General features: G+C 41.1%; 1 protein-coding gene across 4 annotated transcripts in view; it reads right to left on the bottom strand.

Annotated features, from left to right (window-relative positions):
* cpxm2 (carboxypeptidase X (M14 family), member 2) overlaps positions 1-17,029 on the bottom strand; it is a 92,242-nt gene extending 75,213 nt beyond the window's left edge. The window contains exons 1-2 of one of the 4 annotated variants that reach the window (XM_062055323.1): positions 16,901-17,029; positions 14,892-15,751 (exon numbers count right to left, since the gene is read on the bottom strand). In XM_062055323.1, coding sequence (XP_061911307.1) covers positions 14,892-15,258 — 367 coding nt within the window. In that variant the 5' untranslated portion in view covers positions 15,259-15,751; positions 16,901-17,029. Of the gene's footprint in view, positions 1-14,891; positions 15,819-16,900 lie in introns of those variants that run through there. The other 3 variants (XM_062055325.1, XM_062055324.1, XM_062055326.1) reach the window with 3 other exon arrangements.
* Between the last annotated feature and the right edge of the window lie 2,568 nt (positions 17,030-19,597).

The raw sequence follows: 19,597 nt of genomic DNA, 5'->3' as shown, positions 1-19,597 counted from the left end.
ATGTCCGATAATGGCTTTTTGCCGATATTCCGATATTGTCCAACTCTTTAATTACCGATACCGATATCAACAGATACCGATATCAACCGATATATGCAGTCGTGGAATTAACACATTATTATGCCTAATTTGGACAACCAGGTATGGTGAAGATAAGGTAATTTTTTTTTAAAAATATAAAATAAGATAAATAAATTAAAAACATTTTCTTGAACAAAAAAGAAAGTACAACAATATAAAAACAGTTACATAGAAACTAGTAATGAATGAAAATTAGTAAAATTAACTGTTAAAGGTTAGTACTATTAGTGGACCAGCAGCACGCACAATCATGTGTGCTTACGGACTGTATCCCTTGCAGACTGTATTGATATATATTGATATATAATGTAGGAACCAGAATATTAATAACAGAAAGAAACAACCCTTTTGTGTGAATGAGTGTAAATGGGGGAGGGAGGTTTTTTGGGTTGGTGCACTAATTGTAAGTGTATCTTGTGTTTTTTATGTTGATTTAATAAAATTTTTTTTTTTTTTTTTTAAAAACAAAAAAAAACCCGATACCGATAATAAAAAAACAGATACCGATAATTTCCGATATTACATTTTAACGCATATATCGGCCGATAATATCGGCAGGCCGATAATATCGGACATCTCTACTTCTTGACTATGGCAAGACACCATGGACCAACTGAAATAGATGCACACTTGCAAATGAGACTCAAGGTGAAATAAACCAAGATATAACAACTGGAAATCACATCATTGTTAAATTATAAAAAATTAATTATGACTAAATAAATTAACATTTATACGACACAAAAGTACTGAAAATAATTACCGTTGCGTACCAAAATCGGCTTCCGAGTACTAGGAATTGGTACCAAATAGATTCAAATGGGAAAGTTACCCATCCAAATCCAACAATTCTGATTACAACCCATAGGAGGCACCACTTTAAAATATTGTGGAAAAATTGTCTTTGACGGTAGCCTGAAAAGTAGACACCGGCATAAAAACGAGATATCAGATCATAACTGTATCAGTTTTCTGCAGATAATGATATCAGATAAGGAATTCCGTGAATTTTGCCCAATGGAAAGGGCAATGGGTGGATACTACTCAGTTAAGTGATGATATCAACAAACCCAAATTCCTAAAATCTCAAATTATATCCAAGTTTCGCCTTCAGATATAGTAAATATCGGTATCAGGAATGAAGTGCTACACAGTATCAGAATATGGGATATCTGAAAGAAAGGGAATGGGCGATGTCTTAGAGCCCTGCAAATGTGCAGTCGTGGTCAAAAGTGTACATACACTTGTAAAGAACATGATGTCATGGCTGTCTTGAGTTTCCAATCATTTCCACAACTCTAATTTTTTTGTGATAGAGTGATTGGTCACCAAAAAACATTCATGAAGTTTGGTTCTTTTATGAATTTATTATGGTGTAGTAGAATTTCTGACCTTTGACCTATATTTCATGTCTGTCAAGAATGTACGCTCATTTAATTTCTCTTCTATTCTGTGCCATTGAATGAACCGGGTGTGGGACAAAAGTGAATGTTGAGTCATGCCAACCTGTCTACAGAATGTTTTGATTGTTTAAGTATGATTAAGGAATCCAAGGATGTTGCAAAAACAAACACTTCGAAAACCACAAGAGTGACGCACGAGAAAAAAAACAGTGACGCACAAGAGACAGATAAAAATGGCAGGAGACCGGGACTCGAGAGAGATTGCTTTTTGTGAGTCCTCCGGAGGACGTTTGTGTGTCTGCATGGACAGCTCAATCTGACTTGATAATGGGTAAATAAACTTTTTGTACTGAATTCACTTTTGTTGCTGTTTAAGCTTCGTACAATCCACTACAATGGGTCTACTGAAAATGTGACCAAATGGGTCAAAAGTATACATACAGCAATGTTAATATTTGTTTACATGTCCCTTGGCAAGTTTCACTGCAATAAGACACTTTTGGTAGCCATCCACAAGCTTCTGCTGGAATTCTTGACCACTCCTCTTGACAAAATTGGTGCAGTTCAGCTAAATGTGCTGGTTTTCCTGACATGGACTTGTTTCTTCAGCATTGTCCACACGTTTAAGTCAGGATTTTGGGAAGGCCATTCTAAAACCTTCATTCTAGCCTGATTTAGCCATTCCTTTACCACTTTCGACGTGTGTTTGGGGTCATTGTCCTGTTGGAACACCCAACTGCGCCCAAGACCCAACCTCCGGGCTGATGATTTTAGGTTGTCCTGAAGAATTTTCATTGTCCCATTTACTCTCTGTAAAGCACCAGTTCCATTGGCAGCAAAACACAGCATAATACTACCACATACTTGCCAACCTTGAGACCTCCAATATCGGGAGGTGGGGGGTAGGGGGGGGGGGGGGCGTGGTTATTTACAGCTAGAATTCACCAACTCGAGTATTTCATACATATTTCATATATATATATATATATATATATATATATGTATGAAATACTTGACTTTCAGTGAATTCTAGCTATATATATATATATATATATATATATATATATATATATATATATATATATATATATATATATATATATATATATATATATATATATATATATATATATATTTTTTTTTTTTTTTTTTAAATGTACATATAAATAAAATAAATACTTGAATTTCAGTGTTCCGGTGGCTATCCATTAGATGGCAGTATTGTCCTGTTTAACTTCTCCGTTCATGATGAGTATATCATTTCGGCCACCGTGTTCAATGGAGAAGTCTGTTCTACAAAATTTACAGGCAACATACACCTTCCCCTTCGAACTGTCCTGGATGAACTGAAATTCTTGTTTCCATTCGTTTTGGAACTTGCGAGCGTATTTCTTCATCTTGCTCGTCGACGGCGTCGCCATGTCTGTAATTTCCTCGTTCTTCTGCTTCGTCTCCTTGTTGTGTGCGCAGTTGTGCACTCTACTCTCTAAAAGCCCTAGATGTTATGACGTCATTGGGCAGGCAAAGTGGTTTATATTGTGGGAAAGCGGACGTGAGAACAGGCTGTCCCCACTCAGTCTCAGGTCCGCATTGAGCTGGAGGGGGCGTGGCCTGCAGCTCCGGCTGAATACCGGGAGTTTGTCGGGAGAAAATCTCTGCCGGGAGGTTGTCGGGAGAAGCGCTGAATACCGGGAGGGTTGGCAAGTATGTACTACCACCACCATGATTAACGGTAGGAGTAGTGTTCCTGGGATTAAAGACCTCACATTTTCTCCTCCAAACATATTGCTGGGTATTGGTGCCAAACAGCTCAATTTTTGTTTCATCTGACCACAGAACTTTCCTCCAGAAGGTCTTATATTTGTCCATGTGATGTCAGATGAAACAAACATTTTCAGTAGAGCCATAATAAATTCATAAAAGAACCAAACTTCATGAATGTTTTTTTTGTGACCAACAAGTATGTGCTCCAATCACAAAAAAACAAGAGTTGTAGAAATGATTGGAAACTCAAGACAGCCATGACATTATGTTCTTCACAAGTGTATGTCAACTCTTGACCTCGATTGTATCCTCCAGGGTATGTCAGAGTAGATTTCCACGAACAGGAAGCGAGAAGAAGTGTAAGTGTGTCCAAGATGGACATTTACAAGGTAGAGTAGTGGGAGATGGAAGAAGCAGACAGGTGACACGTGAGCTAAGCGGGTGTACACAGCTGCTCTACATTAGCCGACCCCAGAAACGTTTACAGTAAGTGTATCCCAATCTGCCACCGTGTGTTGGGTCGAAGCAGTAGCACAAGTCAATTAAATAACTGTTAATTCATGCATGTTTTTAAAAATTTAAATGTCAACCTCCATCAAGCTTTTGAGCACGGGTAGGACGCCGACTTGTTAACTTGTGCACGGCACGGATGCGTACGGCGTGGAGTGAGGCGGACCTTGTTGTTGATTTGTTTCTCCCCAGCACATCCATCATGCTGTCAATTGATCCAAAGTGTCCTCTCAAGTCCCGGAGGAGGCCGAGTCTCAAAATTCCCTCAATTACGTTGTCAAGCGTCTGGGCAATATGATTAGACCTAAAAGCTTTTTGGTAAAATCCTAATAACCCTAATTTTAACCTGAACTCATTGATGCATTATGAAACACAGGGAGTGATATTGTGTCCACTCGATGCCCCGGTGTTAGGGATGTGCGTATCGATCCTGTGGTATCGATATATTGATACTCACGCGCTACTCATTTGGCATCACTTTTCTGAAAAAAGTATCGATATAAACCAAAAAACGGCGTGTGGGGGGTGCGAGCATCACTTTCAGATGTTTTTGATGACTTACTTAAAGGCCTACTGAAAGCCACTACTAGCGACCACGCAGTCTGATAGTTTATATATCAATGATGAAATCTTAACATTGCAACACATGCCAATACGGCCGGGTTAACTTATAAAGTGACATTTTAAATTTCCCGCCACACTTCCGGTTGAAAAAGCCTTCGAAGGATGACGTATGCGCGTGACGTAGCCCGAGGAACAGAGGAATGCCTTCTCCATTGAATACAATACAAAAAAGCTCTGTTTTCATTTCATAATTCCACAGTATTCTGGACATCTGTGTTGGTGAATCTTTTGCAATTTGTTTAATGAACAATGGAGGCTGCAAAGAAGAACGTTGTAGGTGGCTGTAGCAACACAAGGACCACTTACTCGGATAGCAGACGCCTAGCCGATGCTAGCAGACGCCTAGCCGATGCTAGCAGACGCCTAGCCGATGCTAGCCGCCAACCGCACGGATGATCTGGTGAAGTCCTTCGTCGCGCCGTCAACCGCTGGAATGCAGGTGAGCACGGGTGTTGCTGAGCAAAGCAGATGAGGGCTGGCTGGCGTAGGTGGAGCGCTAATGTTTTTATCATAGCTCTGTGAGCTCCGGTTGCTAAGTTGGCCTTAGCGTCGTTAGCAACAGCATTGTTAAGCTTTGCCAGGCTGAGATCTATTAACCGTGTAGTTACATGTACATGGTTTAATAGTATTGTCGATATTCTGTCTATCCTTCCAGTCAGGGATTTATTTATTTTGTTTCTATCTGCATTTGAGACAGATGCTATCACGTTAGCTCATGCTAAAGATGCTAAAGAGCTTCGTCGATGTATTGTCGTGGAGATAAAAGGCACTGTAATGTCCATTTCGCGTTCTCGACTCTCTTTTGCAAGAGGATGTAGTATCCGAGGTGGTTTAAAATACAAATCCGTGAGCCACAATAGAAAAAGGAGAGAGTGTGGAATCCAATGAGTCAGCTTGTACCTAAGTTACGGTCAGAGCGAAAAAAAACATGTATTTCACTCTAACGTTCCTCGTCCACGAATCTTTCATCCTCGCTCAAATTAATGGGGTAATCGTCACTTTCACGGTCCGAATAGCTCTAGCTGCGTTGAAAACAATAGGAAAATATGAGGGAGTGAACAACTGACAACGTCACGCTACTTCCGGTAGGGGCAAGGTTTTTTTTTTATCAGAGACCAAAAGTTGTGAACTTTATCGACGTTGTTCTCTACTAAATCCTTTCAGCAAAAATATGGCAATATCGCAAAATGATCAAGTATGACACATAGAATGGATCTGCTATCCCCGTTTAAATAAAAAAAATTCATTTCAGTAGGCCTTTAACTTACTATGTGCTGGGACAGCCCTGTACCTGGCAGAGTATAGAGCTGGCCCAGTCACGTGACAGGAGACAGCGAATGAGCGTGGTCAACGTGCAACACATACACAGCCAGCCGACAGCGATGCAGCCAGGCATATCCAGTGTTGTCCAATTGTTGACTTAAAACAGGCATTGTTTTTTTTTTTTTTAGTAATGTTTACTGAATATTTTTGTTTAAATGATTATCCTAAATTCAAATAATTTCCACACAGGGGAATTTACTGTTAGCTGAAAATTGCTTGAGTATTTAAAACAAGATAAGAAAGAGATACAATTTGGAAAATCTTCATCTTTGCATTACAGTTTTATTTTTTTCCAAGAAAATCTTGAATATATGATTGAATGTGATTTTGGTTTTAATCTGTAACATGATTTCTTACATTAGCCTATTTCATATTTCATTAAAGGCCTACTGAAATGATTTTTTATTTATTTAAACGGGAATAGCAGATCCATTCTATGTGTCATACTTGATCATTTCGCGATATTGCCATATTTTTGCTGAAAGGATTTAGTAGAGAAAATCGACGATAAAGTTCGCAACTTTTGCTCGCTGATAAAAAAAAGCCTTGCCTGTAGCGGAAGTAGCGTGACGTCACAGGAGCTAGTATTCCTCACAATTCCCCGTTGTTTACAATGGAGCGAGAGAGATTCGGACCGAGAAAGTGACGATTACCCCAGTAATTTGAGCGAGGATGAAAGATTCGTGGATGAGGAACGTTGCAGTGAAGGACTTGAGAGGCAGTGATGGACGTATCTTTTTTCGCTCTGACCGTAACTTAGGTACAAGCTGGCTCATTGGATTCCACACTCTCTCCTTTTTCTATTTCGGATCACGGATTTGTATTTTAAACCACCTCGGATACTATATCCTCTTGAAAATGAGAGTCGAGAACGCGAAATGGACATTCAGTGCCTTTTATCTCCACGACAATACATCGGCGAAATGTTTAAGTTACGAGCTAACGTGATAGCATCGTGCTTTAACTGCATATAGAAACAAAAAAAAATAAACCCCTGACTGGAAAGATAGATAGAAAATCAACAATACTATTAAACCGTGGATATGTAAATACACGGTTAATGCTTTCCAGGCTGGCGAAGGTTAACAATGCTGTGCTAACGACGCCATTGAAGCTAACTTAGCAACCGGACCGCACAGAGCTATGCTAAAAACATTAGCTCTCCACCTACGCCAGCCAGCCCTCATTTGCTCATCAACACCCGTGCTCACCTGCGTTCCAGCGATCGGCGGAAGGACGAAGGACTTCACCCGATGCGTTTGGCGGCCCGGAGACGTAGGAAGTCAAGGTGAGGTCGCCGGCTAGCGCGTCTGCTCTCCAACAAAGTCCTCCTGGTTGTGTTGCTGTAGTCCGCTGCTAATACACCGATCCCACCTACAACTGTCTTCTTTGCAGCCTTCATTGTTCATTAAACAAATTGCAAAAGATGTCCAGAATACTGTGGAATTATGAAATCAACGGGGTACCATAACTTCCGTTACTCTGACTTCGTCACGCGCATACGTCATCATACCGCATCGTTTCAGCCGGATATTTCCCGGGAAGTTTTAAATGTCACTTTATAAGTTAACCCGGCCGTATTGGCATGTGTTGCAATGTTAAGATTTCATCATTGATGTATAAACTATCAGACTGCGTGGTCGGTAGTAGTGGCTTTCAGTAGGCCTTTAATTGCTAATTATATCACAAACTTTAAAAAATAACTGCAGCTTCTTGCAATTCGGATTTGACTGTTAATTGGAAAGCCCTAATATTTAATTATTATTATATATAATATATAGTTATTATTATGTATAATATTTAATTTATTTTTCATATTTATGTTATTTATTTTAATTGTACTTTTATTATATATTGACCGTAATAAATGTGGTATAAATGGTCTGTATTTGTCTTGTGATTTGTCTTAAATAATAACAATAGTAATAATATTTTTGACTGACAAAAAATTGCCAATGAGAAATTATTGGTATCGGTATCGGTATCGATGAAAATGCAAGAAAAAGTATCAGTATCGTATCGAATCCTAAAAGTGTGGTATCGCCCATCCCTACCCGGTGTGTCGGTGTCACCGGCGCAGCTTCTGTGTCCTTTGACTGTAAACCACCAAACTTTATCATGAAGCGCTTCTTTCGGCTCACTAGTGTCAGCTCGTGCTAAAACAAGGCGAAGGTGTGACGTGCTGCGTTTGACATCGGTTTCTGTCGCCGTCAACATTCTACAAACCCCGTTTCCATATGAGTTGGGAAATTGTGTTAGATGTAAATATAAACGGAATACAATGATTTGCAAATCCTTTTCAACCCTTTTTCAATTGAATGCACTACAAAGACAACATATTTGATGTTCAAACTCATAAACGTTTTTTTTTTTTTTGCAAATAATTAACTTAGAATTTCATGGCTGCAACACGTGCCAAAGTAGTTGGGAAAGGGCATGTTCACCACTGTGTTACATGGCCTTTCCTTTTAACAACACTCAGTAAGCGTTTGGGAACTGAGGAGACACATTTTTTAGCTTAAGTTGTTCAACAGTCCGGGGGTCTCCCTTGTGCTATCTTAGGCTTCATAATGCGCCACACATTTTCAATGGGAGACAGGTCTGGACTACAGGCAGGCCAGTCTAGTACCCGCACTCTTTTACTATGAAGCCACGTTGATGTCACACGTGGCTTGGCATTGTCTTGCTGAAATAAGCAGGGGCATCCATGGTAACGTTGCTTGGATGGCAACATATGTTGCTCCAAAACCTGTATGTACCTTTCAGCATTAATGGTGCCTTCACAAATGTGTAAGTTACCCATGTCTTGGGCACTAATACACCCCCATACCATCACACATGCTGGCTTTTCAACTTCGCGCCTATAACAATCCAGATGGTTCTATTCCTCTTTGGTCCGGAGGACACGACGTCCACAGTTTCCAAAAAAAATTTGAAATGTGGACTCGTCAGACCACAGAACACTTTTCCACTTTGTATCAGTCCATCTTAGATGAGCTCGGGCCCAGCGAAGCGGACGACGTTTCTGGGTGTTGTTGATAAACGGTTTTTGCCTTGCATAGGAGCGTTTTAAATTGCTCTTACAGATGTAGCGATCAACTGAAGTTACTGACAGTGGGTTTCTAAAGTGCCCATGTGGTGATATCCTTTACACACTGATGTCGCTTGTTGATGCAGTACAGCCCGCAAGTGTGGGGCATACTTGCCAACCCTCCCGATATTCCCGGGAGACTCCCGAATTTCAGTGACCCTCCCAAAAATTCCCCGGGGCAACCATTCTCCAGAATTTCTCCCGGTTTCCACACGGACAACAATAATAGGGGCGTGCCTTAAAGGCGCTGCCTTTAGCGTCCTCTACAACCTGTCGTCACGTCCGCTTTTCCTCTATACAAACAGCGTGCCGGTCGAGTCACATAATATATGCAGCTTTTACACACACACACAAGTGAATGCAAGGCATACTTGATCAACGGCCATACAGGTCACACTGAGGGTGGCCGTATAAACAACTTTAACACTGCTACAAATATGCGCCACACTGTGAACCCACACCAAACAGGAATGACAAACACATTCCGGGAGAACATCCGCACCGTAACACAACATAAACACAACAGAACAAATACCCAGAACCCCTTGCAGCACTAACTCTTCCGGGACGCTACAATATACACCCCAAATACCACCAAACCCTGCCCCCTCCCCCCAACCCCACCCACCTCAACCCCCCCCATCTCCCGAATTCGGAGGTCTCAAGTAGGGATGTCCGATATCGGCCTGATATTATCGGCCGATAAATGCGTTAAAATGTAATATCGGAAATTATCGGTATGGTTTTTTTTTAATCTGTATTGTTTTTTTGGGGTTTTTTTTTGTTTGTTTTTTTAATTAAATCAACATAAAAAACACAAGATACACTTACAATTAGTGCACCAACCCAAAAAACCTCCCTCCCCCCATTTCTTTCTGTTATCAATATTCTGGTTCCTACATTATATATCAATATATATCAATACAGTCTGCAAGGGATACAGTCCGTAAGCACACATGATTGTGCGTGCTGCTGGTCCACTAATAGTACTAACCTTTAACACTTCATTTTACTCATTTTCATTAATTACTAGTTTCTATGTAACTGTTTTTATATTGTTTTACTTTCTTTTTAATTCAAGAAAATGTTTTTAATTTAGTTATCTTATTTATTTTATTTTTTTTAAAAGTACCTTACCTTCACCATACCTGGTTGTCCAAATTAGGCATAATAATGTGTTAATTCCACGACTGCATATATCGGTTGATATCGGTATCGGTTGATATCGGTATCGGTAATTAAAGAGTTGGACAATATCGGAATATCGGATATCGGCAAAAAGCCATTATCGGACATCCCTAGTCTCAAGGTTGGCAAATATGGTGTGGGGTCATTTTGATCTTATAGCGACAAAAATATAGCATGTTTCATATTCCTTTCTGCCCAGCTTTTCGTTAAAAATAAATAAATAAATAAACCAAAAATTTTTCAAACAAATGTGGTGACTTTTTTAATCCAGCCAATGGCACAATCATAAAACACCAACACGGTATCAGTGCAACGTCAACACTTACAATATTACAATATTGCTAGCATTAACCCTGAGCTAATCATATACCGTATTTTTCGGACTATAAGGCGCACTTAAAATCCTTTCATTTTCTCAAAAATCAATGTTGCGCCTCATAACCTAATGTACGGCATAATTCTGGTTGGGCTTACTGACCTCGAAGCAATTTTATTTGGTACTTGGTGTAATGACAAGTGTGGCCAGTAGATGGCAGTCATACATAAGAGATACGTGTGGACTGCAATATGATGGCAGTAAACAACACCGAAATGTTAAATGTTCCATTGAGAATATAGAACATGTGGAGAATGCATATATTTTTAAGAGTTCTTTCTTTATTCATAGTCATGTTTAACGCAGCTAAAATTTTCCCATGTGTACTCTTTCTGCTTGTATCTTATGTCCGCAAGTAAACTCTGGGAGTATGACATACTCCCTTTTTACCTTATCGGTATTAGAAAAATGAGGCTGTATTCCTTTCTGGGCAGGGTGGGGGCTGTTTTCGTATTCAATAAGTTGTCTCATCCCGTTTGAATTTCAGACCACTTCTGGATGCTGGTATTAGCGCATTTGTAAGGACTGGTCTCCTAAAGCTTTAGTAAAACTTGATAATATTCCTATTCTGTCATGATGGTCCTTCTTACTCAACATATATGTCATCTGAAAGAACTTGGGATTGACCAGTGACTTTAATTCCCTGAGAGGAAGACTGGTCAGACGCAACAAACATTACACATGGCGCTCAAAAATCTGTGAAAATGTTTTTAGTACGACATCGGTAAGCTATGAAGCCGCACCGCTTGATGGATTGTCGGCGCATTAAACATACAAGTATTATTATGGTGTGTGTATAAGGACAGCAAAATGGCACCTATTAGCAGACATATTACCCGGCGTTTTGTTTCGCAATATTATCGAAAAGACCTGAATAGACACGCTCATCTGCGCCCTGTGGTCCGAAAAATACGGTACTTAGTTTTAACATTAAACCTTACCCAAAGCAAAATCCTAACCTTTACACTAACCAAAACCCCTAGCTCTAGCGGTAATGCTGACCAAAAGACTAAACATGGGCGTATGTCGAGACAAAACCCGGACCATAGCGCTAACCAAAAACAAAACCAGAGTACGTACCCTTACCTAGATTCTAGCAAACATCAAAGCCCTCGCTGTAGCTTTAAACCAGAACTATAAACCATAGCCAGAACTCATCAATCAATCAATCAAAGTTTATTTATATAACCCTATATCACAAGTGTCTCAAAGGGCTGCACAAGCCACAACGACATCCTCGGCTCAGATCCCACATCAGGGCAAGAAAAAACTCAACCCAATGGGATACAATGAGTCCATAGTCCTAAACACAACCCTAAACCAGTCCCTAACCCTGATACTTTATATTTGTAATCACATACTGAGTAAAATTTGTTTTCGCATTCAACCCATCCTCTTGAGGACCAGTGGGCATCTACCATGCAATGCCCCGGGACCAGATTCGGGTCCCACCTGTAGCTCAACTTCCATGGGGTGAATGTCAGTCTCGCCTTTGTTACCAAGAGCTTGCTCATGTGGGGTTCAGTTGTTTCTTTCTTTCTTTTGATTTAATGTATTTATACATTTTTCCAGCTGATTATGGCACAGGGGTGCGATCAGACAAGCTCTGCTTCTTCCCACTCCTATACCATGAACTGATTTACGTGGACCAAGTTGAAAAACTTATTCGGGTGTTACTATTTCGTGGTCAATTGTACGGAATATGTACTGTATTGTGCAATCTACTAATAAAAGTCTCAATCAATCAATCAATCCTTTAGGGACCGTTGACCTCTTGAGCAAAATGTGTGCTTGTGAAGTTTTAACATGTTCCAAAACAAATAAATTGAAATTGATAGATTTCAACTGAAAAGTGTCAGTGCCTGGGATGACTGGTTCCGCAGTCCGGAAATCTTAACCGCCGTTCTGGTCTCCTAAAGCTTTAGTAAAACTTGATAATATTCCTATTCTGTCTTGATGGTCCTTCTTACTCAACGTATATGTCATCTGAAAGAACTTGGGATTGACCAGTGACTTTATTTCCCTGAGAGGAAGACTGGTCGGACGCAACAAACATTACACACGGCGCTCGAAAATCTGTGAAAATGTTTTTAGTACGACTTCGGTAAGCTATGAAGCCGCACCGCTTGATGGCTTGCTACGTTGTGCCGCGAAATAGCGCGGACTTTTACGAGATCTCACGAAACCGCGCGTAATCATGTGCTAAGGGGAGTCGTAGTAAAGCGAGCTACTAACAGTTTATTCTGTTGCACACAAAACAAACACTCCCCTGCTTTCCCGGCCCCCGTATCAGCTTGTATTTGGCACGGGCCGCCATATCCTCATATAGGTGCCCGGGATATGCCTGTTTATGATGATTTTTAAATTTTGTCCTCATCTACAAACCCCAAAGCCAGTGAAGTTGGCACGTTGTGTAAATGGTAAATAAAAACAGAATACAATGATTTGCAAATCCTTTTCAACCTATATTCAATTGAATAGACTGCAAAGACAAGATATTTCATGTTCGAACTGGAAAGCTTTGTTTTTTTTTTTGCAAATATTAGCTCATTTGGAATTTGATGCCTGCGACGTGTTTCAAAAAAGCTGGCACGAGTGGCGAAAAAGACTGAGACAGTTGAGGAATGCTCATCAGACACTTATTTGGAACATCCCACAGGTGAACAGGCTAATTGGGAACAGGTGGGTGCCATGATTGGGTATAAAAGTAGATTCCATGAAATGCTCAGTCGTTCACAAACAAGGAGGGGGGCGAGGGTCACCACTTTGTCAACAAATGCGTGAGCAAATTGTCGAACAGTTTAAGAACAACATTTCTCAACGAGCTATTGCGAGGAATTTAGGGATTTTCACCATCTAAATATCATCAAAAGGTTCAGAGAATTTGGAGAAAGTACTGCACGTAAGCGATGATATTACGGACCTTCGATCCCTCAGGCGGTACTGCATCAAAAAGCGGCATCATTGTGTAAAGGATATCACCACATGAAGGAACACTTCAGAAAACCAGTGTCAGTAACTACAGTTTGTCGCTACATCTGTAAGTGCAAGTTAAAACTCTACTATGCAAAGTGAAAGCAAATTTATCAACAACACCCAGAAACGCCGCCGGCTCCGCTGGGCCCGAGCTCATCTAAGATGGACCGATGCAAAGTGGAAAAGTGTTCTGCGGTCTGAGGAGTCCACATTTCAAATTGTTTTTGGAAACCGTGGACGTCGTGTCCTCCGGAACAAAGAGGAAAAGAACCATCCGGATTGTTGTAGGCGCAAAGTTGAAAAGCCAGCATCTGTGATGGTATGGGGGTGTATTAGTGCCCGAGGCATGGTTAGCTTACACACCTGTGAAGGCACCAATAATGCTGAAAGGTACACTACCGTTCAAAAGTTTGGGGTCACATTTAAATGTCCTTATTTTTGAAGGAAAAGCACTGTACTTTTCAATGAAAATAACTTTAAACTAGTCTTAACTTGAAAGAAATACACTCTATACATTGCTAATGTGGTAAATGACTATTCTAGCTGCAAATGTCTGGTTTTTGGTGCAATATCTACATAGGTGTATAGAGGCCCATTTCCAGCAACTATCACTCCAGTGTTCTAATGGTACAATGTGTTTGCTCATTGGCTCAGAAGGCTAATTGATGATTAGAAGACCCTTGTGCAATCATGTTCACACATCTGAAAACAGTTTAGCTCGTTACAGAAGCTACAAAACGGACCTTCCTTTGAGCAGATTGAGTTTCTGGAGCATCACATTTGTGGGGTCAATTAAACGCTCAAAGTGGCCAGAAAAAGAGAACTTTCATCTGAAACTCGACAGTCTATTCTTGTTCTTAGAAATGAAGGCTATTCCACTAAATTGTTTGGGTGACCCCAAACTTTTGAACGGTAGTGTACATTCAGGTTTTGGAGCAACATATGTTGCCATGGACACCCCTGCTTATTTCAGCAAGACAATATGAAAATGTGTGGCGCTTTATGAAGCCTAAAATAGCACAAGGGAGACCCCCGGACTGTTGAACAACTTAAGCTGTACATCAAGCAAGAATGGGAAAGAATTCCACCTAATGGCTTCAAAAATTGGTCTCCTCAGTTCTCAGTGTGTTGTTAAAAGGAAAGGCCATGTAACACAGTGGTAAAAATGCCCCTGTGCCAACTTTTTTGCAATGTGTTGCTGCCATTAAATTCTAAAAAAACAAAAACTTGAGTTTTTTTAGTTCGAACATTAAATATCTTGTCTTTGCAGTCTATTCAATTGAATATAAGTTGAAAAGGATTTGCAAATCATTGTATTCTGTTTTTATTTACCATTTACACCACGTGCCAACTTCACTGGTTTTTGGGTTTTGTATTTGTGTCAACGAGGCGAAAAGTGACAAGTTGACTTCATGTCCGTCGCCGTCCATTCGGACGTTTCAAAGTGCCGTTCCGCTGCCGTTACGCATCCAGTGGAACCCTAACCCAGCACTAACCAAAGCTCTAAAACCCACACCAAACATCCTTTTGTTGCCATGGAGCTGACGGTGTTTACCTGCCTTCCCCTTGGCCGTCTTCTTGCCAGGATATTGTCTGGGTTGCTCATGCACGTCCGCCACGGAGGCCCCGGGCTTCTCGGGCATCTGGACCCGGGCGTACTGTTCCCTGGTCAGCAGCTCCTGCATGTAGTAGTCCTCGTCCTCGCTGGCCGAGCCCCGGCCGAGGTCGGCCAGAGCGACCAGGAGTCCCAGCAGAGCCACGGGGAAGAGGACGCCGGGGCGTTGTTGACCTCTCATGACACCACCCAGGCGGAGGAGGGGTGGGGGGGTGGGGTGGATAATCTCCAGTGAAGGGTTCTGCCGGAGCCTTCCGCCGATGCTGCTGCTGCTGCTGCTTCGGTCTCTCGCCACGCCGCGTTCCATCCAACACTCCCCCCACCCACCTCCCCGTCTTTTCCTCTCCGCTCAGATGCCGGGAGAGTTCACAAAGTTCTCCCAGCTTTCCAAGTCACTGGGGGGGAAGCCAGAGGGTCCATGGACGCCTCTGCCTGTGAAAAATGCAGAGAGGGAGGGAGAGGTGCGAAGACACAAGACGATCTGGCAGGTGACACCGAAATAAAAAAAAATTTGGGTGGTGTTTTTTTCTCGCTGGGAAGTGTTCAACATCCGCTAGTTACTCCCACTCTGTCTGCAGGAAAAGCCTGACGAGTTCCCAAAAGTGTCCTCTCTCCGGAACTTTATCTGGATCTGGCCCGAGGCGCGGGGGAGACGGGGAGGGATTCGCACATGGAATCATCACAGCTTCTGACGTCTCGTCAAGCTGAGGCCTCAGTCGACATCCCTCAACGTGCCGGAGAGGAAACGAGCCGCTTCATTGCACGTTAGCGATGTGGAAGGAAGACGTCCATCTTCAGACCTGCAGAAGAAGGAAGACGACCAGTAAAAAAAAAAAAAAAAAAGGAGTTGTGTGTGGACTGGCACGCTCTTTCATGCACTAAAATTCACCTCCTCCCAGACGAGGGAGGAAAAATATTTTTTTTTTATTGTACATTTCCTGTGTTTTGCAGAAAAGACATCTGCACTTTGATATAAAAACACACGCACACAAAAAAAACAAAAACAACAAACTGTTCATTTCCCGACTGTCTTGAGTCTCTATATTAAAGTTGGGCTTGAGTTAGTTGAGCATTCCAAGGAATTACTTTTATAACAAAACCAGCACGCCATCAGGTTCTCATCATCGTCAGGCTTCAGATGGGGAAATATGGCCAAATGCATGTAATTAAAACAATTAAAACAAAACTAGATATACAGTCGCGGTCAAAAGTTGACATGCACGTGTAAAGAACGTAATGTCATGGCTGTCTTGAGTTTCCAATCATTTCTACAACTCTTATTTTTTTTGGGATAGAGTGATTGGAGCACATACTTGTTGGTCACAAAAAAAAACATTCATGAAGTTTGGTTCTTTTATGAATTTATTATGGGTCTACTGAAAATGTGACTTGGTCAAAAGTATACATACAGCAATGTTAATATTTGCTTACATGTCCCTTGGCAAGTTTCACAGCAATAAGGCGCTTTTGGTAGCCATCCACAAGCTTCTGCTGGAATTTTTGACCACTCCTCTTGACAAAATTGGTGCAGTTCAGCTAAATGTGTTGTTTTTTCTGACATAGACTTGTTTCTTCAGCATTGTCCACACGTTTAAGTCAGGACTTTGGGAAGGACATTCTAAAACCTTCATTCTAGCCCAGGGGTCGGCAACCCAAAACGTTGAAAGAGCCATATTTGAGCAAAAATACAAAAACAAATCTGTCTGGAGCCGCAACAAATTAAAAGCCATATTACATACAGATAGTGTGTCATGAGATATACATTGAATTGAGATGACTTAAAGGGAACTAAATGAGCTCAAATATAGCTACAAACGAGGCATAATGATGCAATATGTACATACAGCTAGCCTAAATAGCATGTTAGCATCGATTAGCTTGCAGTCATGCAGTGACCAAATATGTCTGATTAGCACTCCACACAAGTCAATAACATCAACAAAACTCACCTTTGTGCATTCACGCACGTTAAAAGTGTGGGGGACAAAATGAGACAGAAAAAGAAGTGGCATAAAACACGTCCTAGAAAGTCGGAGAAAGTTATACATGGACACAAACTAAGGTGAGTTCAACGACCGCCAAAATTAGTAGGACAAAACGGCGCTCGCCAAATACTCGAATCAGTGAAGCATGTTTAATATAAACAGTGTGCTTTATAACAATTAGGGAGGTTTATGTCATGTTTGTCCTCCTACAGAAACCATATTAAAACAAAAAATGTATTTTTTTCCCCCTCATCTTTTTCCGTTTTTCATACATTTTTGAAAAAGCTTCAGAGAGCCACTAGGGCGGCGCTAAAGAGCCGCATGCGGGTTGCCGACCCCTGTTCTAGCCTGATTTAGCCATTCCTTTACCACTTTTGACATGTTTGGGGTCATTGTCCTGTTGGCAGGCCTGGCCCTAACCAATCTGGCGCCCTAGGCAAGATTTTAGGTGGCGCCCCCCGCCTACATCGGCAGTGAAGTGTATATACTCACAAGAAACCGAATAGCTTTGTCTTTGACCTTTTTCTTTACTTAAAGAAAGCAAATTAACATATTATATGATAATTTTATGTTATGATTATTAGAGATGTCCAATAATATCGGTCTGCCGATATTATCGGCCGATAAATGCGTTAAAATGTAATATCGGAAATTATCGGTATCGTTTTTTTTATTATCAGTATCTGTTTTTTTTTGTTGTTGTTTTTTTTACATTTTTTTTTAATTAAATCTACATAAAAAACACAAGATACACTTACAATTAGTGCACCAACCCAAAAAACCTCCCTCCCCCATTTACACTCATTCACACAAAAGGGTTGTTTCTTTCTGTTATTAATATTCTGGTTCCTACATTATATATCAATATATATCAATACAGTCTGCAAGGGATACAGTCCGTAAGCACACATGATTGTGCGTGCTGCTGGTCCACTAATAGTACTAACCTTTAACAGTTAATTTTACTCATTTTCATTAATTACTAGTTTCTATGTAACTGTTTTTATATTGTTTTACTTTCTTTTTTATTCAAGAAAATGTTTTTAATTTATTTATCTTATTTTATTTGATTCATTTTTTTAAAAAGTACCTTATCTTCACCATACCTGGTTGTCCAAATTAGGCATAATAATGTGTTAATTCCACGACTGTATATATCGGTTGATATCGGTATCGGTTGATATCGGTATCGGTAATTAAAGAGTTGGACAATATCGGCATATCGGATATCGGCAAAAAGCCATTATCGGACATCCCTAATGATTATCTTTAACCGAATCACAGCAGTGCTCAAATTAAAAAACAGCATTCCCTCTCATGTGATATTGCTTAATTAACATTAATGATGTGCACTTTAACAACTAGGCTTACAACTATACCTAATATATAAAGGGGTGGAAAAGTGACTATTACCTGCAGGGCAAACATTAGCTAACCAGAAGGCAATAACAATGTAAACAAAAAACACCTGCTTAAAAGATCTAATACAAATGTCCCTGAGCAATGTATGGTGGGAGTACTGTATTTACCTAACGTTACATTATAATTTTCCATAACAATTTAGCCCCCTCCACAATATTAACCCGACGTTAAAACAGAACTAGCTATTTATTGATTAGCAATTGCCGAATCATGTAGCATTAGCTTAATGCTAAAAAGCCAGGTTACTATCACATTCTGTAACAGACAAATAATTTCATGTAGGCTAACATTACCTACCTGCTACCTCTGTCTTTTTCTCGTTTCTCCTCCTCTTCTTTTCTATTTTTTCTTCCCTGGGCACCTGACAGTTTTGGCTTTACTTTGCATTTTAATTAACGAGGGATTATTTTTTGTATTTAGAAATAATAATACCAACTTTTATTTATTTATTTATTTTTTCTCTCCAACATTTGTGGCACTGGCGTGGCGCCCCCTGATGGACGGCGCCCTTAGCATTTGCCTATACGGCCTATGCCACGGGCCGGCCCTGGTCGCTATGGTGACAATACAAACAAGAGTGCACAAGCTCTATGTTAATATATTATGTATGCACAATATATAATAATCAGAAACAAAGGGTGTAATAAATACAAAATGTGTATGCTGTGCGACTATGTGTGGAAATGAACTGCTGAGTGTTACCGGGAGTGTTGAGCGCGAGGTGAGGAAGTCCAAGGGGGGTGGGGGGGGGGACAAGGCAGGGCTCGGAGGTCCGTGAGCAGGCAGGAAGTCTGGGGCTATAGCGAGGCACAGAAAGGGAGGTCGAGATCCACGAGGCAGTCCGGGAAGCAGAGGGAACACGGGGAGACGAGACGCACTGCTCGTAACGCGGGAACAGAGGGAGGCTGCTGGATCGACAAGAAAACACGAGACAAATCAACACAGAGGGGAAGGAACACAGAAAGGGAGTATGCATAGAGCTGGACAGGTTTGGCTTACTGTACAGGACAGGTAGCTACGTTCTGGCCCGGAACGCAGGTCTGCACCGGCTTAAGAAGCCCAGGAAGCTCATCAACGGCAGGTGCAATGAGTGCTGATTGATTGCAGCTGTGCACCGGCGCAGCTTCTGCAGGAGTGGCGTGCGCAGGTGCGCTCTTGGAGGTGCAGTCAGCAGACCGCACAGATATGAGTGCACATTGGAATGCCCCCGGGCCGTGACAAATCTTACGCTACATTAAA

This window comes from Entelurus aequoreus, linkage group LG08, assembly GCF_033978785.1.
Source record: "Entelurus aequoreus isolate RoL-2023_Sb linkage group LG08, RoL_Eaeq_v1.1, whole genome shotgun sequence".
NCBI classification, from domain to species: domain Eukaryota; kingdom Metazoa; phylum Chordata; class Actinopteri; order Syngnathiformes; family Syngnathidae; genus Entelurus; species Entelurus aequoreus.
This window is presented reverse-complemented; position numbering and strand designations above follow the sequence as displayed.